Source organism: Puntigrus tetrazona, unplaced genomic scaffold (assembly GCF_018831695.1).
Source record: "Puntigrus tetrazona isolate hp1 unplaced genomic scaffold, ASM1883169v1 S000000554, whole genome shotgun sequence".
In the NCBI taxonomy this organism is placed as follows: domain Eukaryota; kingdom Metazoa; phylum Chordata; class Actinopteri; order Cypriniformes; family Cyprinidae; genus Puntigrus; species Puntigrus tetrazona.
The window spans coordinates 1-17,427 of record NW_025048186.1 but is presented as its reverse complement, the minus strand read 5'-3'; the positions used below and the strand labels follow the sequence as shown (position 1 = coordinate 17,427).

The 17,427-nt window shown below is 39.7% G+C and overlaps 3 protein-coding genes across 3 annotated transcripts; 2 read left to right on the top strand and 1 right to left on the bottom strand.

Moving 5' to 3' along the window:
- Positions 1–117: 117 nt before the first annotated feature.
- LOC122334515 (cysteine-rich protein 2-like) lies at positions 118–2,642 on the top strand. The gene is made up of 4 exons (XM_043232507.1): positions 118–292; positions 443–537; positions 906–963; positions 2,121–2,642. The coding sequence occupies exons 1-4, from the start codon at positions 181–183 to the stop codon at positions 2,183–2,185; spliced, it is 330 nt and encodes a 109-aa protein (XP_043088442.1). The 5' UTR covers positions 118–180; the 3' UTR covers positions 2,186–2,642.
- A 221-nt stretch (positions 2,643–2,863) lies between these two features.
- On the top strand, positions 2,864–6,252 carry LOC122334514 (retinol dehydrogenase 14-like). The gene is made up of 2 exons (XM_043232506.1): positions 2,864–3,434; positions 4,811–6,252. Exons 1-2 carry the CDS (start codon positions 3,081–3,083, stop codon positions 5,426–5,428), a joined length of 972 nt encoding a protein of 323 aa, XP_043088441.1. The 5' UTR covers positions 2,864–3,080; the 3' UTR covers positions 5,429–6,252.
- A 179-nt stretch (positions 6,253–6,431) lies between these two features.
- On the bottom strand, positions 6,432–17,349 carry LOC122334513 (brain-enriched guanylate kinase-associated protein-like). Its single transcript, XM_043232505.1, has 5 exons — positions 16,342–17,349; positions 12,186–12,252; positions 11,240–11,347; positions 11,041–11,121; positions 6,432–9,053 (listed from the first exon to the last, which is right to left on the bottom strand). Exons 1-5 carry the CDS (start codon positions 16,524–16,526, stop codon positions 7,668–7,670), a joined length of 1,827 nt encoding a protein of 608 aa, XP_043088440.1. The 5' UTR covers positions 16,527–17,349; the 3' UTR covers positions 6,432–7,667.
- Positions 17,350–17,427: the final 78 nt, after the last annotated feature.

Genomic DNA, 17,427 nt, shown 5'->3' with positions numbered 1-17,427 from the left:
TATATATGTTTATAACTATCCTTTATATGTCGGCTTTACTACACCTTACTAAGTATAAGCAATGCATTTGCGACATTTGCACGAGCAATTTATTCTGTGCTTTCTAGAGCAAAGTGGGTGGTGATAACGAATGCTGCATTATATTTTTACGATTATTGCATTTATGATAACAAAACGTCAATGATATTTTTTAAGAACAACTCTTTCCCCCGATTTTCTCCAGCCGCAAGCTTCAGTTCGTTTTCCGGTCAGCCGAACATCTGCCCAAGGTGCAACAAAACAGTGTACTTCGGTGAGCGCTGACATTCAGACTACAAAGTTCACCAGATACGGACTTGTGCCGGAGCTTGTGTGCTCAGCAGCGCCGGGACACACATTAGCATTTCCCGAGGTTGCCTGACGCTCACAGAAGGGCCTGTGTGTCTCCTCCTTTGTGTTTCAGCTGAAAAGGTCAGTTCCCTGGGTAAAGACTGGCACAGACCCTGCCTGCGCTGTGAGAGGTGCAGCAAGACTCTGGCTCCGGGCAGCCACGCAGAGGTGAGGGGCGGCTTCAAACACACAAATAGCTAATTCTGCTGTATTTTGCGACGTTTTCATATATTTTCGTCTCGTTCATTTATATGGCGCGAATTATAAAAATACATTTTGACATCTCCCTGCCCCTTAAAGTACATTTTGTGATTTAAATGTTTCATTTTTCAGTCTGAAAATATACATATCGTGACGTTTACTACATATAGGTACATGTACTCGAAATGTGATTTTTGATGGGAAATTGATTTAATAGATATGTGTTTATCCTCTGATATCATAAAGGTGCAGCTCAAAAATATGTATACTTAACTGTTGTGAAATGCATCCAAATTTGATGAAATACTGTACATGGGTTGTGTTTTAATCTACAGCACGACGGTCAGCCTTACTGCCATAAACCCTGTTACGCCGTTCTCTTTGGGCCGAAAGGTACATTTCCCATTGTCCGTTTGTCAATTTCACTGTCTTACATATATTAAAGGGGTCATGTGATGTGATTTCCAGTTTATTTGAGTTTACTGTAAAAGAGGAGTAACAGTAATGTTCGGTATTTGGAAAGCACAGTTTTTTTGAACATTCAGTCTGTGTAAATATAGCATTGCACCAAATACACCTACTTTAATACTATAATACTTTTCAATTACTTTTCAACTCTATATTTTCCAACCATGAGTAATGTTCTATTGTCATTCAGCGTAACGGATGTATTTATGTAGTAATGAAACAATATGCCATCTCTGATCTGTATGCACAAATATCCATTAAATAATGCACAGATAGCCATTATTAATGATTAACGAACGTTCTGTATAATTCATAGATTGAGTGATACATAAATCGTTATTAGTTAACTGTGTCATGTATTAATTCCCTAGTGGCATATTATATTAACTAATGAAGAAAATTCATATTTTAATTAAGATATTGGGTCGAAGCCATGCCTTTTAACTTTCAGTTGTCTGCTTTGATTAATCATTAGCCAATAATTTACAAAGGTCCCGTTATGTTACTACTTTAACTGTTGAAGCACAGAACTAAGTAACTGTTAAATATGTAATTGTGATTATGGATTTTGTATTAGTTAGTCAAGTAAAGCAAAAACGTAAAAATAACTTTGCAAGTCATCACCTAATGATTAATTAATGCAGATAGCTGGAAGTCAAAAACACAAATTGTGGTAATTAACTTATGAGTTTGCACTATTAGTTAAAATAATAGGTTATTGGGGAATTAATACTTTATTACACATTTAACTAATAGCAATCTATTGATTACTTAGTGTTTGAACCATATAGAATGTATGCAGTATTAATATTAATAGCTAATGGTTAAGTCCTTCATACATTATACATTAACTAATGATTATCTGTGAATCAAATAAGCATGGATTAATGCACATTAGTGCCAACATTTTGTTACACTGAATGACATTTGTTGTGTAAATCACATTCTCTAAAAAATGCTGAAAAAATTAACTTTGGGTTGAAACGCTCCAGCATTTTTTAAAGTGTAGTAAATCGATTTGATGCTTGAAACCCTATTCATCTTTGACCCGTGATGCTAATAACTTCGCCGTTTTTGTTCAGGAGTGAACACTGGAGGTGTTGGCAGTTACATTTACGAGGACCCAAACAATGAGGGCCAGTCCTAAGAAAAACAGCCACACCAGCAGTATTGTTAGCAACCTTAGATTCAAGCCTCTTGTCTGCTTCCTTTAACTCCACTTCCTCTCTTTCTCGAGTCTGCACTGATCTTGTTCATCTACAGAGTGCCATACATACTAATTGTACTAAAACGAGCTAGTATTACTACTTACTAACGGGGATATGTGTTTAGACTTTTTGCTGTATTTATATATGGTTTATATATTTTTAAGGACGTGGTTAGGGTATTGAGTTTTTTTGACTGTGACATTGAATTTAACACAACAAAATTCTGTTCAGAATAAAATGTTTTTGCCATTAGTTCTAACATGTTTAGTTGTGTAGCACTTTAGCACTCTTATTTATTAAAGGCTGGTTTACTGACACCATGTTTTCTGAACTTTGCACTGAAGGTCTGTTTGTGTATTTAAAAACTTTGTATTTGAAATAAAAAAATAAAAATGGTGAGTGTATTAAGTTTTATTTCGTTTCACTTTTGGGATGGCTATAAGAAGGATTTAATGCCAATGCATTCAACAACAACAACAACAAAAATACTCAATAAATAAATCAATATAAATAAATCTATATACCAACAAGGATCTGTCACAGCTCATGATGATAGCAATGAACGAATGCATGAATGTTGTTCGTTATCCAATTAGTTAATAAATTAAGATAACACCGCACTAAAAGCCAAATATGCTTCGTTACATAATATAGTGATGCTGATAATAACGATTAAGCTCTAAGGTATACCGTGTAATCAACTAGTAGGCTGGAATAGTCGACCTCAAAAATAGGAAATGCATTTTAAACCATAACAAAGCAGTGCATTCTGGGTAATGTGGTCCGCCGTGCTCACGCGCACGCTGTCATTCCACACTCCGCATTCCTGCACCGATGTCTGCTGCGGTAATTTTAGCCGCTGTCCTCGGCGGCGGGGTTCTCTTCATCGCCCGGAGAATATTCTTCAGGCGGAAGGCGCTGAAACTGCTGAGCTACCCAGCGGGTCTGATGCGCGGAAAGACCGTGATAGTGACCGGGGCGAACAGCGGCATCGGGCGGGCGACGGCCGCGGAGCTGCTGAAGCTGCAGGCCCGTGTGATCATGGCCTGTCGGGACGGGCAGAGGGCCGAGGAGGCGGCCCAGGACATGAGGAATCAAGCCGGTCCGAATCAGGGAGAGCTCGTGATCAAACACTTGGACCTCGCGTCGCTCCGGTCTGTGCGCAGCTTCTGCGAGGAAGTTATCAGGGTTTGTTTACAACTCTTTCTCTGTCAGTCATTGAAAATAGGTTGCATGTTGTTAAATATAGGCTACAGCACCACAGAGTACGAATCAGTAAACGTATGGCTCAGGCTCAGGTAATGGCTCAGGCAAAAGTCATTGAGAACAGGATCAAAATAGTTCACTTGAACCTTAAATAGTGATTCGACTTTGTGTAGCATAACTGAGGCCAAGCAAGTGAGCATGCAAGTGTTCCTCGATGAAATGAGCTATCCATTGTCCTGAATATGATATGAAAAGTGATATATTTTGTATCACTTTGATTATATTGTCAAAAAACAATTGGCAACTAGCCACCAGTCAAGAAAAATATTAATGGATTGCATTTTATCATCTCTTATTATTATGGTAATTAAACCATAACAACATTGTATTAACTGTGGGTATTTTGGAGTTGAGTTATTTTTAAAATTATATTTTTTTGTAGGGACACATGGTATTGTATTAACAACAGTGGGAACCAAATAGCCATTTAATACATTTTCATTCATTTGCTTAACATAAAAACAGCAAAGACGAAAAAATAATGCGAGATGAATTGTTGAACTATTACTTTGGCCAGAATAAATTTAATTAATGAATTATATGAAATTGTAACAAATTATAACTTTGGTCGAGACTTGATTTTGAAGGGCTGACCCCATTCACACCAAGCGCAATAACTATAAATATAACAAAATAGATGTAGTTCTAAAAATCAGTGTTAAAGAATAGGAGAGTCCTAACGCAAAGAGAAACATTATCGTTGGGATCACCAAACAGAATCCATCCTGCTGTAAGGAGTTCAAGAATTTAAAGCGACAGATGTGCACGCACTTAGAATAAATAGATGATATAGTTCATTGGTGTGGACGCTAATATCATTATCTTTATAGTTAACGTCTTTGGTGTGAATAGGCCTTTATTCTCAAAACATATTGTCACAAGGTAAGATCCACCAATGGGTCGCAGTGAAATCTGAAATTGTTATCATGACTTAACTCATATGAGACATTCTTAATCCTTTATTAAACAGTTATTGGTATAGAATATTTAACAGTAAATGCGTATTTGATAAATTACATTTTTGACAACGCACACCAACAGGACCAGCTGATATGTCAGAGAGTCAATATCTAGCTACCTAAAATTCAGTTGGATAGAATAGCATTTTAGATATACCTCAGCCTCTTCAGACAGGTTTTCAGCATCCACAGTTTTTGCCTCTGAAATCAATCTTAACCAAGCTAAACGACTATACCACATAATTGCGTCTAAAGTTTTTGCTTTCTTTATTGCATTAATAGACCAAGCGTGATTAGATTACAAAGCATTTCTAAACTCCTAATTCTGTTACAAATTAGGAGGAGCCGAGGATTGATGTTCTTATCAACAATGCTGGTCTCTACCAGTGTCCCTACAGTAGGACAGAAGAGGGCTATGAAATGCAGTTGGGAGTGAACCACCTGGGTCACTTCCTTCTGACAAATCTTCTGCTGGACCCTCTAAAGCAGTCGTCTCCCAGCCGTATCGTCGTGGTCTCCTCCAAACTCTACAAGTATGGCAGCATCAACTTCGAGGACTTGAACAGCGAACAGAATTACAACAAGGCTTTTTGCTACAGCCAGAGCAAGCTTGCCAACCTACTGTTTACTCGCGAGCTGGCCCGTAGGCTGAACGGTACCGGGGTAACCGTAAATGCTCTCACTCCGGGTATCGTAAGGACCAGATTGGGCCGGCACGTCAACATCCCCCTGCTGATCAAGCCTCTTTTCTTGCTGGTCTCTTGGTTGTTCTTCAAAAGCCCACTGGAGGGTGCTCAGACCCCACTGTACCTGGCATGCTCGTCTGAAGTTGAGGGTGTGTCTGGAAAATGCTTTGCTAATTGCGAAGAAGAACAATTGCTGTCTAAAGCCACCGATGACCATACTGCTAAACGGCTCTGGGACCTGAGTGAAAGCATGGTGGGGCTTAGGAGGTGAAGGGAAGAAGCAGAGCCACTCTTCACAAATTTGGCGATTGCAAACCTCGAACCTCAGTGGATTGGATTTTCGGGGAGTGCTTTTGGCCAAGTACCTGAGGGACTTACTGGATAAGGGAGAGGAAATTAAAATGTCCATCTGTTCCCTGTATCTTTGCTGCAGTGTTTTCAGAGATGGCCTCAGGCTTGTGACTCACTCTTCTCTGTGAATGAGAGCCTGAAAGTATAGAGTCCGACATATCCCTTGAATACAAATGACAGAAGCAACGTGCCCAAGAAACATATGGCTCAGAGCTAACATGAATATAGAATAAGACGTACACCACTGTATATTTCTCGATGTACATTAACTGGTGATTTGTGACCAAGTTATTACAATACGTCAAATGTTGTTCAGCATAATTTGACAGACTTATTCTTCTATGAAGTGAACTAGTCATACTTTAGCCTCCCAGAATATCATCTTCTCATAACCTGGCAACTCCCACCCTGTGACTCATTTCGAGATGTATTTGCAAATGTTCAAATGACATCCCAGTGTCCAAATCAAATCACTAAATCAAAAAGGGAACACGTAGGTTGTGGCTCTGCAGATAGTGTGGTGTCACTACTCAAACAAAAAAGTGAATCAGAGTAAAATTCCATTACATCATCTATATACCTCTGCGCATTAGCTATTGTAAGAAAATTTCATTCGCGGCGGAGCTGTAGGGATTTTACTGGCTACTGTCCTTAATCACACGCACAAACATGAAATGTTCTGAGTGTAAATGCTGCGCTTCTGTTATTCTGTAAAGACTGAATAAAGTGAATGCTGGAAAGAAACTCTGTCACTTGTGGAGGAGGACCAAGGTCCTTCCTTTGTATGCTGCCATTCACATACAGCAAGGAAACATTTCATACAGGAAACAGAAGTCCAGATTATAAATTCTTCCCATTACACCTCAGCAGCAAGTTTTGCTCTCCAACAGTGAGGGAAACAAAGGGAGTTAAAGAGACAGGCATGGTGCAACTATTGTGCTTTATTAGATATAGAAAGCAAAACAGAAGAAACAGAGTCATGCATCATTGTGTCAACTGACACAGGATCCCAGCTGATTAAGAAAGAAGAGAGGGATTGAATCGTGAGGTAGAGAGGGCCTGAGGGAGGGGCTTACAGCACTGAGGAACAAAAGAGAGAAAACATCGAAAAGAACAATCACCTCAGAAATTCCATCGCCCAACAAAACACATCAGGAGTTTAAAAAAATGCCCAGTGCTTTCAATATATACTTGTTTGATGGTGTAATAGATTTAAGTAGTATCAAATCTATTTGAAATAGAAATAGATTAGAAGTATCGCTTTGGTTGAGACTTGATCTTCAAGGGCTGAATTAGGGTAATATGAATCCATGCAGAGTTTATTCTCAAAAATATCTTCACAAGGTCTCGTCCCACAAGCCTGTGGAACGATCTGTCAGTGGGTCGTTGTGAAATCTCAAATTGTCATCATGACTTAACTTCATTTGAGGCATGTGTAATTGTTTGCGGTGTGTATAATTGTGCTGATTGCCTTATTTATAGCAATATAAATAATTTACAATTATATAGATTTTAGAATCTGTCCATAGTGTTACATTTATTAAACAATTATAGATATAGCATACTTAACAATAAATACAGCTATTCATAAATTATATAATAAAAGATCAAATTTCTTGTCAAAATTAGCATTTTTTTACATAGCATGTGCTGCCCATTCACAAAACCTTTATGAGCCCAGAAGGCTTTTGGTAAAACAAAGTAAATCTCTCTCTCTCTCTCCAGACAAGTTTCAAAAAATTCATAATGCACCTAATGCACTTAAAATACTTTCTCACAAACCACACAGAACCATTAATAAACTTTCAAAATAGGCTATACAAATAGTGCTGAATGTTAGAGCTTCATATTAACTGTAGAAACATGAGCAATTCATGTTAGATGTTTAGAAAACACTGTAACAGATACAGAATTAGAGAGAAAAAAATGATAACAGAGCTGATGGACTAAAAATATTCAACAGAAAATCCCATCATGTGTTTGGCTCAAACTGTAGCTTAACATTCAAAACCTACTGACAAAAGAGAGTAAACCGGAAACCCTGCTCTTAGTTTAGTAAAGTACCATAGAGCTGTAAAAGAGAGTAACCCAGAAACCCTGCTCTTAGTTTAGTAGAGTACCACAGAGCTGTAAAAGAGAGTAACCGGGAAACTCTGCTCTTAGTTTAGTAGAGTACCATAGAGCTGTGCCTTGGTGAGACTGTCCTTACGTGACAGCCCTAGTGTGCCAAATTTTTGGTACGGTTGTTGTGGAGGAGGTGGTGGGGTTGTTCCCTGAGGGGACACGCTGTGCCTCTCGGGTTGGTAATGCTGCAGCTCGGCAGCCATCTCCAGAGATCCATGGTCCAGTGACTCATTTGAACTGTTGGGACTTACGTCAACGTACTCCGTTGCCTGGCCCCCGGCTGCCACCCCACCATCCTTGGGGCTGTAGAGGCTGTGCTCGGACTCTTGGCTATCCTCCTTGGAGCGGTACAGGTGAGGTTGGCTTTGTTGCTGCCGTAGGCCTGGGCTGCAATCAGGGCTGGGGCTAGAGAACGGATCTAGTACCCCAGCATGATGGTGATATACATCAGTACCCTCCTGGAAGCTACTGTAGAGAGGACCAAGGCGAATCTTTGCAGGCCGGACAGAGAAGTGCTGTTCAGAGAAGCTGTAGGGTGAGGCCCGTCCAGGACTGCGGTATGAGTGGGCACTCAGATCTTCTACACTCAGTTGCCGCCACCGACCAATCAGCTCTTCTTCCTCAGGAGCAAAAGCACTTCCACGCCGACTGTCACCATAGGTGATGCTGGGTGAGGTGGAAGGTGGCAGGGGCTCGTAAGGTTCACTATAACAAGAGGACATTGTTCTGCTGTAGATGGGTGAGCTACCATTCTGATGGTGGCTGGACTCAGGCGGTTGAAAAGTGTGACCCTTGGAAAAGGCGCTTGGACTCTCCCTCTCCCAGGAAGAGTCGCTCTTGTGCTCGTATTCGCCACCATCTCTCCAGTCCATGTAAAGGCCGTGGTGGCGTGGAGAAGATGCAGCACTGCTCGGAGGATCCTGACCCTTGTCCTCTGACCCTCCTCCACTAAAGCTGGAGTAAGAGCTAGAGCCTCCTCCCAGAGAGGTTGTAAACTTTCGGAAGTGGTCCTGCGAGAAGCCGGGCTGCAGAGACATAGATCCCTCTTCTGGGTTGCTATCAGTGGAGTTCTGGGGTTCATACACTGTCCGCTGTCCATGGACGTCCATGCTGGGTCTGCGCTCTCGTCTCCGTTCGTCAGGGCAATAAAGTGCTGTGTCACTGCTGTACAGGTCTGATTTGTAAGTTGCTCGGAGGCCAAGGCGCTCAGTGCTACCCACAAGGCTTGTGCCCACAAGGAAGCCCTGGCGTTCCTGGGGTTGTGGGCTGGGTGAGCGAGAGGCTTGACTGCTGCAGACCTCATCCGGTTTCTCTAGGACCTTAGCAATGACAGAGGCAGGCACTGTGTCGGCATATGGGGAGTGGCAGAGGGAAGAACCCTCCATGTGCAAGCTTACACGCTCCTGAAAGTCTGCAGGCAACTGAGAGAGAGTAAAGCATAGATTTCCATTAGATGGACCCACTGAACAATACGAGTTTAGATGACATACACACAGCGAGAAAAAGGTAGGCTCTAATGGAATCCTATCTGGGAGGGATAAGAGGGAATATCAGCTTGGGTGAGGCCAATATCTTTAAGAGGCAGTAAGAAACATACAAGAAACCGATGAATGGAATCGGAGTAGCCAGTAAACACAGAAGTACATTTGCAAAGAAGACAGCCATAGATATTGTTAAAGGCCGGTATAACATCTTCAGACAAGACTGTACTATGTAAGTACATGGTTTTTAGTATTTCATTTAGCAAAAATTGGCCAGAGGGAAGAACCACAGATTTCATTGCCACTGACACTACACACAGAGTACTAGGCATCAATCCAATATCACAACTCTTTTTACCTCCCAGTTCTTTCACCATAGCAACAAGAAGAAAGTAAATTGCAGCTAATTAGCTAACAGAACATGGCTAATTATAGAAGCATAAAAAGACGAGGCAAGACAAAGCAAAAATTTAGTTCTTATCAAAATCAGTAGGGTTGATCTCGGTTCAACAAATCCAATTTAATATCTAATTCATTCAACATCTGTTGACCTTGTAAGTGTTGTCGGTTATGAGATTTTTTTGGGCTGCTTTTAAAAAAAAAAATTCTGTGGCTATTCAGAAACGTAATTTTTCCTCATAACCACACGAGACACCTTGTCCAGCTATTTCCAGCTATTTTAATGAATGCTTAGTGCCAAATCTTTGGCTTTTTCATATAAAACAATATGCAAGGCTGAATTCCCTGAACACATTGTGTAACAGACACATTGATGTTTCTATTCAAATATATCTGCCAAATGTGAACAGGTTTTTACAGAAGGCAGAATTCCAATACAAGTCTCTGCTCCAGACATCATGGGACTGGCATAAGGCTTAGAGCAGATTTGCAGAATAAACTGCCAGGTTTATTGGCACACATTATCACTACTTAAACATCCTCCCACTTTCACCTTGCCAGAAAAGTCACCCATTCTTAATTGGGACAGAACCTCAATATTTATTTAAACAAGAACTTACTATGGCTGACCTAAATAAATTCTGTTTATGATTTTCTACATTAATATTAGTCTTTCAAAGAGGTTTACTGTTTAATTGATATTGCCCTAAAGGGCATAGTTGGGTTTATTTAGATAGAGAATAGATATTGTGTGGATGACATCCAAAAAGGCTATATAAAGACCTTGAAACAGAAGTCCTATAAATAACTATTATCCAAGACATTGACAGACGACGCTGTAAATATTCTGGTATGCTCTTTTTTTATTCATTGTTGTTAAATATAAATATGCAATTACACTTCAGACTGTTTATTTAATTTTTATATATTAGCATTTCCCCAAATGTAACAGTTAGGAAAATGCGTGGCTTGTTGACTAAACCATTTTACCTGTCGCAAAGTAAACTCAGCTCATATTTTGTACATTACCATAGAAGCAATATTGTGTTAAATTATTTCATATCATTTTATTTAATACTTAGATTTTTTGCCTATTAGCATCCATTGTTATGGGACTGTTTCTAAAATAACAAGACATTTCTTTTTATCTGTTATAATGAAACTTTTACTGATTACTGATTTTGTTGTAAATTAAAGAAGTACTTCTACTATATATACTGTATTATATAGGCATGAAATTATTTACAATCATTCAATTGTAAATACATTTATTCATTGTAGTGAATGTACACAAAGGCAAGAAAATTAGAACCCAACAGGATGGAAAGGTTTTAAAATGGCTACCAGTTAACAAGAAAGAAACATTCTTATAAAACACAGTTAATAAAAAAAATTGGCCTAGAGAAAAGAAAATATATATACGAGATAATACGAATGAATAACATTTTTTTAGGTCACAAATTACTGCATACTCTTAGCACCCATAACCAAAACAATAATGGCAACAACATCTACTACAACAACTTACCTCAGATAACTGGGCTCTGTAATGTGACTTATTACACTGCAAGAGCTGTGCAGCCAGGTTACAGTCCTTTCTGTACAAGTCCTATTGAGAGTGGTAGAAAAGGAACATTAGGTAACGAAAAGCAAATACACCGTCCTACAAAAGACCTCCATTAAGCCTCAGTGTGTAAAAGAAATCACATTGTCATTATTTCTCTTACATTGTCCTCTCTCAGTTTCTCAATGGTCATCTTAGCTTCCATTAGATGATTGTTAAGGACGATGATTTCTCTGCTAAGAGCCCGTTTCTCATCATCGTGGTGCTGTGACTGGATAAAAAGAAGCACGTTTTCAAAAAAACCCAACGATGTGATATGCATTCGCAATGATACAGGCCCTAATGGACCACCAGTAGGAATACAGAAAATTTCACACAGGGAGAAGTCAGTGCACGTGTTAAGTCATACTAGGATACTCCTGCAGCAGATGGGAATTAATTGGCTTACTGAAAGGAACATCAATAGAAGACTGATATCAGATGATTTTCTTTTCATACCTGAACCCATAACCTTCAGAGTCATCACTGACGTCTGTAAGGGCGCAATCTGTTGCTAAAAAACCGTGTTTACTATAACAAACTCAGAGTAAACCCTGAGGGGTGGGTTCTAATACAGACATGTAACGGTCATGCAATGTACCGCAGCAGGCAGGCTAATTATAATTTAATTGTTTCGAACTTCAAATTAACAAACAGGCTGTGATGCAGATTTTGCGAGTATAATAGACTCACTATCACACTGTCATGTGAAGGCGGACAGGCTGTTGTAATGGACTATAATTAACGTCAGGCGCACCAGTGGAAGTGTATTGATATTCAAATAGACTCTTAGTGCATCCAGGGCTATTGCGCGTTTAACACATTCCCTAATCTGCCACGCCAGAAAACACGTACACTCGCGGACAGAAGTGTGGACAGCGATGTAAACACTTTCACTCGAAAAACCATTTATACAGGAAAACACTTTAAAGAGGGAGATGAGCACTCGTAAACACGCATGCGAACAGAAACATTCGCACATTAAAACAAAAAGCAGTGCGTGCGCATTCACCCAAACACCTCTTGTATAATTTGTGCTTTTTTAGTGTGTGGCCGATGCGTGCACTCACATTTCGGTGGATTTTATCCTCTAAGTCCTGGTTGATCCTCTGCAGTGCTGAGTAACTGCTCTGTATTCTGTGAGAAACACATGAACAAAACGCCTTTTGTCAAATCCAGCACAACACTTGAAGGTCTTAAACGCCTTCCTTATTTCCTTATACACATCTGTTAGGCAATCACAAGTCGTTTGCCAAAACTCCCGCCACCTGTTCATCTTCCACATTACATTATGGTATCTGTTGCGGCATCAATTCATAACATGTATTTTACAATGGACCGATGAGCCCAACACATGGCCAAGCTATAACTGTATAACTGACTCCTACTCAGTTGGCATTGGCCAAGGGAAGTGAAACAATCTCTGTGTCCCAATTCGCTTACTATGCATCCATAATAGTAGGCAAGGTAAAAAAAAAAAAAGTGCATCACAACTTGTAGTATGTTTAATTATTAGGGGAAATTCTGGGAAATTCAACATCGCTAGTATTAATCGCTAAATGGTTGCTAAATGGTAACAAATTCCTGCAGACTTAAGTTCTAACCTTGCTTCACCACACCTGTCTGTAATTATCAAGTAGCCCTGAACACGCTGATTAGCTGGTTCCAGTGTTGAAGTGGAGCTGAAGTTAAAATCTTTAGGGCTGTAGCTCACCAGAAGCATGGTTGGAGACCCCTGTCTTAAGCCAAGAACACGATGCACGATTTTAGGAATCCTATAAGATCACTGAATGTCAGATTACTGTGTGACATGGATATAATAAACTTGGTTACGATATGTGTAGACTGTACGATGACGACACGTATCTACTCCTATGCTATGGCGTACATTTCTGTAAAAAATCCAAATGTCATCAGCAAGTGCAAGTGTTACATTGCTCTTGAGCCAGTCTGACTTTTATCATCCTAAAGTCCTGTGTCGTACAGTGAGAGAGAATCTTGTGGCCAAAGGTAGCCTATGATACAGCATGATCATCACACAGCGTGTTTGCTTCTACGATCAACATGTACTTACCAACCAATAAAAATGCGACATGAAATCAATGCGACATGGCGCTAAAACATAAAACTCCTTGCCTCAAGCTCTCATGCCTTCCTCTTTCACTGCTTACCGTTTTTTTTTATCACACATAAAATAGTGCTAAAGCGTGATTTATCGTTCTCTTTTTGTTTAGCACCCACTTCATTGTATTTAAACAGTATATGTCCATGGTTGAACTTCATTCTTTAACAGATGATGGTGCTGCGTTAAGTTTTTGAAATGTCTGTGTATTTGACAGTATTTCATTTTACTCGTGCCATCTGAGAGGCAATTGAAAGTGTCCGACTTGACGTTTCCACTTTCAGTTCTAGTGTGCTGACGGGGCTTACTGAGCATGCCCACATCCTTTTTCTCATGCTGAACAACAATATTTAATGCATTTGCATTACTGTAAGAGATAAGTTTAGGGTTGGGGTAGGTGTAGACGTTAATAAAACACTATTCAGTAAACTGTATTTATCGTCGGTTTTAAAGAGAGGTAGCAAAATCTGACAGGGTAGCTTACTCTGACTGCAAGCAGCAATTCTCACCAATCGGTCTGTGCAGAGCCGCATGAAGTCGAACACGTCTATTCTCACTCCCAACTCATCAAATATTGACGCTTGGTCAGGTCCCTTTGGCATCATTTTTTGACGCACTTGGTTTTTCGACGTCATTTTTCGACATGCTGGGTCCTTCATCTTTGCCGTCAATATAAAGGAGTGAAAGGTACTGGAAATGTTTTTGTAATGATTAAATATATAATATGTTGGTTAATAGTGTTGCCATTATTGCATATATGTTGTAATGTAACCCAACCCTTGTCCTTAAACTTGCCGTGTCAGTAAAAGAAATCAGAATATAACAGGCGGATACAACTATTTAAAAAAATATTAATATTTCAAACATGGATCGTGTAAGCGGGGCCACTTCGTCTTCACTTGGGTGAGTTACTTTTGTGGTCTGGTACAAAAAATAGGTTACAGACTGTTGTGTATGCAAGATTAAACATTAAAAGAGTGAGATCTCGATTCAAATACACAATTTTATTCCTAAATGATGATGATTCCACTATGTCACAATCACATCGGAATACTTAAACCTGTTTTCATCATGTAAGCTTTATGTTTGAAAAGGCTTCACACCGACTGAATATTGCACAAATTAAAACCCAAAGTACTGGGATAAAAAAGTTTATATTGCAGATATAGACTAATGTTGGGTAACTGATCTTTTGATGTTACATTTCAAATAAAGATTCTACATGTTATGTCGTGCCAGTAGGAGGTGACCAGTGACATTTTAAATGTATTTAATGTCTATATTATTCATTCAAATCATACTTTCATGGACTTTGACAGTGGACCAAACTTCATTCATTGGCAGTCAATGGGACCGTCACAAGCCTCCCGGTTTAAATCCAAAATATCTTAAATTGTGCTTCGAGGATGATTGAAGCTTTGATTGGTTTGGAAAGGCATGGGGGTAAGTCAATGATGACAAAATTTTTAATTTGGGGTAGAGCAACCCTAAGGCGAACAACTGAAATCAATCGAGTAAACTCATCAAAAAGTGATGCTAAAGGCTCAAAGCTCGACACCAAGGGGTCCTGATCAAGCGTCAATATGTGACGAATTTGAAGTGAGAACATGTTGGATCTCAACATGGCAACCCCCAAGAGTTGACTAAGTCTGTCATTTTAAATGTAAAATTAAAGTCTTTATCAGACTGCTGATATGATATTTGTCAAAAGAACTATTTATTTATTTAATAGTAAAACATTTTTAATAAAGAAAAAAATAGTAAGTGCAACTTTAATACGATCAAAACAGCACTGTGAAAAATAGCTTCAGTGGTTTAAAGTCAGGGATTTGACTAGGGCAGTACATAACCTTAATTTTGTTTGTTTTTAGCAATTTAGATATGGACCTGATTATGCGTTGGTGTTGGATTCTGTGTGAATCATTCCCTGCTGCATCACCCAATTATGCTTTATATTCAGCTCACATGTAGACGGTCTGACATTTTCTTTCGAAATTGTCTAATATATAGCAGAAATTTTATTTCAGTGGTGTGTTTCCTGAACAACGATGTAATTCTCTTAATCGCTGTAGTACGATTCATTGTTGCAGAGACAAGCGTGTGACTAGCTAGCTTCCTGAAAACACGAATTTTGTCACGCATACGGCATTTGAACCACATTAGTTAGAACCGTCAATAATGATCTAGGGATATGAGAACCGCTTCACTGTTTTTGTTCTCTGTTGCTTTAACTGTGTTTTACGGCTTTCCTTAAAGCACCCCAGGTACCTCTGTAGTACCAAATGCATATGCGTAGTTCATAAATTGCGTTTTAATATTGTTAACAAAGGAGAAGTTTAAATTTAGTAAATGTATGGGATGAAGTAACCGGGGTTATGTCTTCTGTCATGTTAGAGGGTATCACAACGCATATATACACCTTCCTGTGCGATTACGCAGGTAATGTTCATGCCGGACATAAACATGGCTGATTTCGTCAAATAGGTTAAAGCGTGCATGTGCGTTGTATTTGAATAGATGTAAGCTAAGGATGCGTGATCGTAACTATAACAGAATCAGGTTTAAAATTTAAATATCGGCATGGGACTGGAACGGAAAATTATGCCGATATTCCTCGCCGATAAGACCGATAACTTGCATGTCGTTGTGGTCATTATTGAAGCAAACTTGATTGAATGGTGATTAGGTTCGCTGTTTTGGATTAACGTGCAACATGTGTTTTTTGTTTTGTTTATTTTTTTCTGAAACAAATCACGACACAAGGAGATTTTGAGAACTTTAAGACCATCTACACTGTTCCGATAAAATCTCTCAATAAAATGTCAAGGTTACCGCTGAATTTGTCTAAAAAAAAAGGTTTAAAACAAAAGAGAATTATTGGTAAAGGCATTGGCTTTGGGCTAGAATTATTTGAAAAATATCAGCAAAAATCTAATATCGTGCTTCCCTAATGTAAACAGCAGGTTCATGCATAAAGAGCGTAAGTAGGCAAATTGAGAGCAAAGTTGATTGTCCTCTCTGATAAATTGTCCAGTTAGTTACCATCTGTGAATAGAAAGCCCCACTATATTAAGGCCAGATGCTGTTGTGTACGCTCTTCTTACCGGCGTAATTTGTCGGTGAACTTGTCAAGCTCCTCCTGGGCTCGGCGCAGCTCAGTCTCCAGGTACTGCCTGGTGGAGTCAAACTCACGCTCTAAAAGCTCCAGCTTATGAGTGGTGTAGGAGAGACGTTTGCGCAGGTCTTCCTTCTGTTCCTGCAGAGAGCTGCATACAGATGCGCGCGGCATTACATTTGCTCCGTGTTACGAAAACTGACAAAACAGTCCCAGAATCCGTTCTGCATGGATCGGGCAAGACGTTCAGGATCAATGTAGGCAATGCAAAATCGAAACAGTTTATTTTGTATGAATGTTTGTACCTCAGTTTGGGCCGGGTTTACGAATGTATTTTTGTGCTTCGTTGTTGCTGACGTGATCGATAACTGTCAGAGAACCCACTGATCACGTTTACTGCAACCCAAACACGCTCACATCAAGAGTGCCTTGGTAAATCAGGTTTACTGACCTTTTTAATGCCCATTTCCCACATTGATCCTTAGTCACATGACCAGTGCCATGTACAGACGGTCTATTTATAGATCAGACACACAAGCGGGGTTGGGGCGGGCGAGATGGATGGAACCGAACACAGCTTTTTACGATACGTAAGAGCACCACTGAAGGTACTAATGGTTTAGTATTGATGGACAGATGTTTGGTGAACGGTAATGACTTTCTAGCCGTTGAGAGAGCCGATGGCTTTCAGCATGCCACAGACCTCGCTTGGCGGCCAGACAACACGTGTCTAAAGCAGTGAGGATGTAACACGTCTGAGCGATGAATGTACTGGCAATCGATACACACGTGTATGTGAAAGTGAGCGCACACACATATTCTCGGCAGGATACAGCACAACACGCAATCACGCGCTGCTATCACTGCTGATGCCTCAGTACAGACAGGCATTAAGCCTGACTAAAAATGAAAGCTGGATTCCCCTAACAAAATACAGTAGGGGGACACCGCAGTGCATACTACAAATTCAAATATCATTGTATTCAGGGTACTTCATCACATGTCAGTGAACACCATTGTAACACTGTACAGTATGTTCCAAAATAAGATGGGTATATATATATATATATATATA

Coding starts and splice junctions, on each gene's coding strand:
- LOC122334515 (XM_043232507.1), top strand. CDS start 181: ATGATATTTTTTAAGAACAACTCTTTCCCCCGATTTTCTCCAGCCGCA. Junction 293..442: donor CAACAAAACAGTGTACTTCG/GTGAGCGCTGAC, acceptor TTTGTGTTTCAG/CTGAAAAGGTCAGTTCCCTG. Junction 964..2,120: donor CGTTCTCTTTGGGCCGAAAG/GTACATTTCCCA, acceptor GTTTTTGTTCAG/GAGTGAACACTGGAGGTGTT.
- LOC122334514 (XM_043232506.1), top strand. CDS start 3,081: ATGTCTGCTGCGGTAATTTTAGCCGCTGTCCTCGGCGGCGGGGTTCTC. Junction 3,435..4,810: donor TCTGCGAGGAAGTTATCAGG/GTTTGTTTACAA, acceptor GTTACAAATTAG/GAGGAGCCGAGGATTGATGT.
- LOC122334513 (XM_043232505.1), bottom strand. CDS start 16,526: ATGCCGCGCGCATCTGTATGCAGCTCTCTGCAGGAACAGAAGGAAGAC. Junction 12,253..16,341: donor TTCACCGACAAATTACGCCG/GTAAGAAGAGCG, acceptor TGTTTCTCACAG/AATACAGAGCAGTTACTCAG. Junction 9,054..11,040: donor ACAGAGCCCAGTTATCTGAG/GTAAGTTGTTGT, acceptor ACTCTCTCTCAG/TTGCCTGCAGACTTTCAGGA.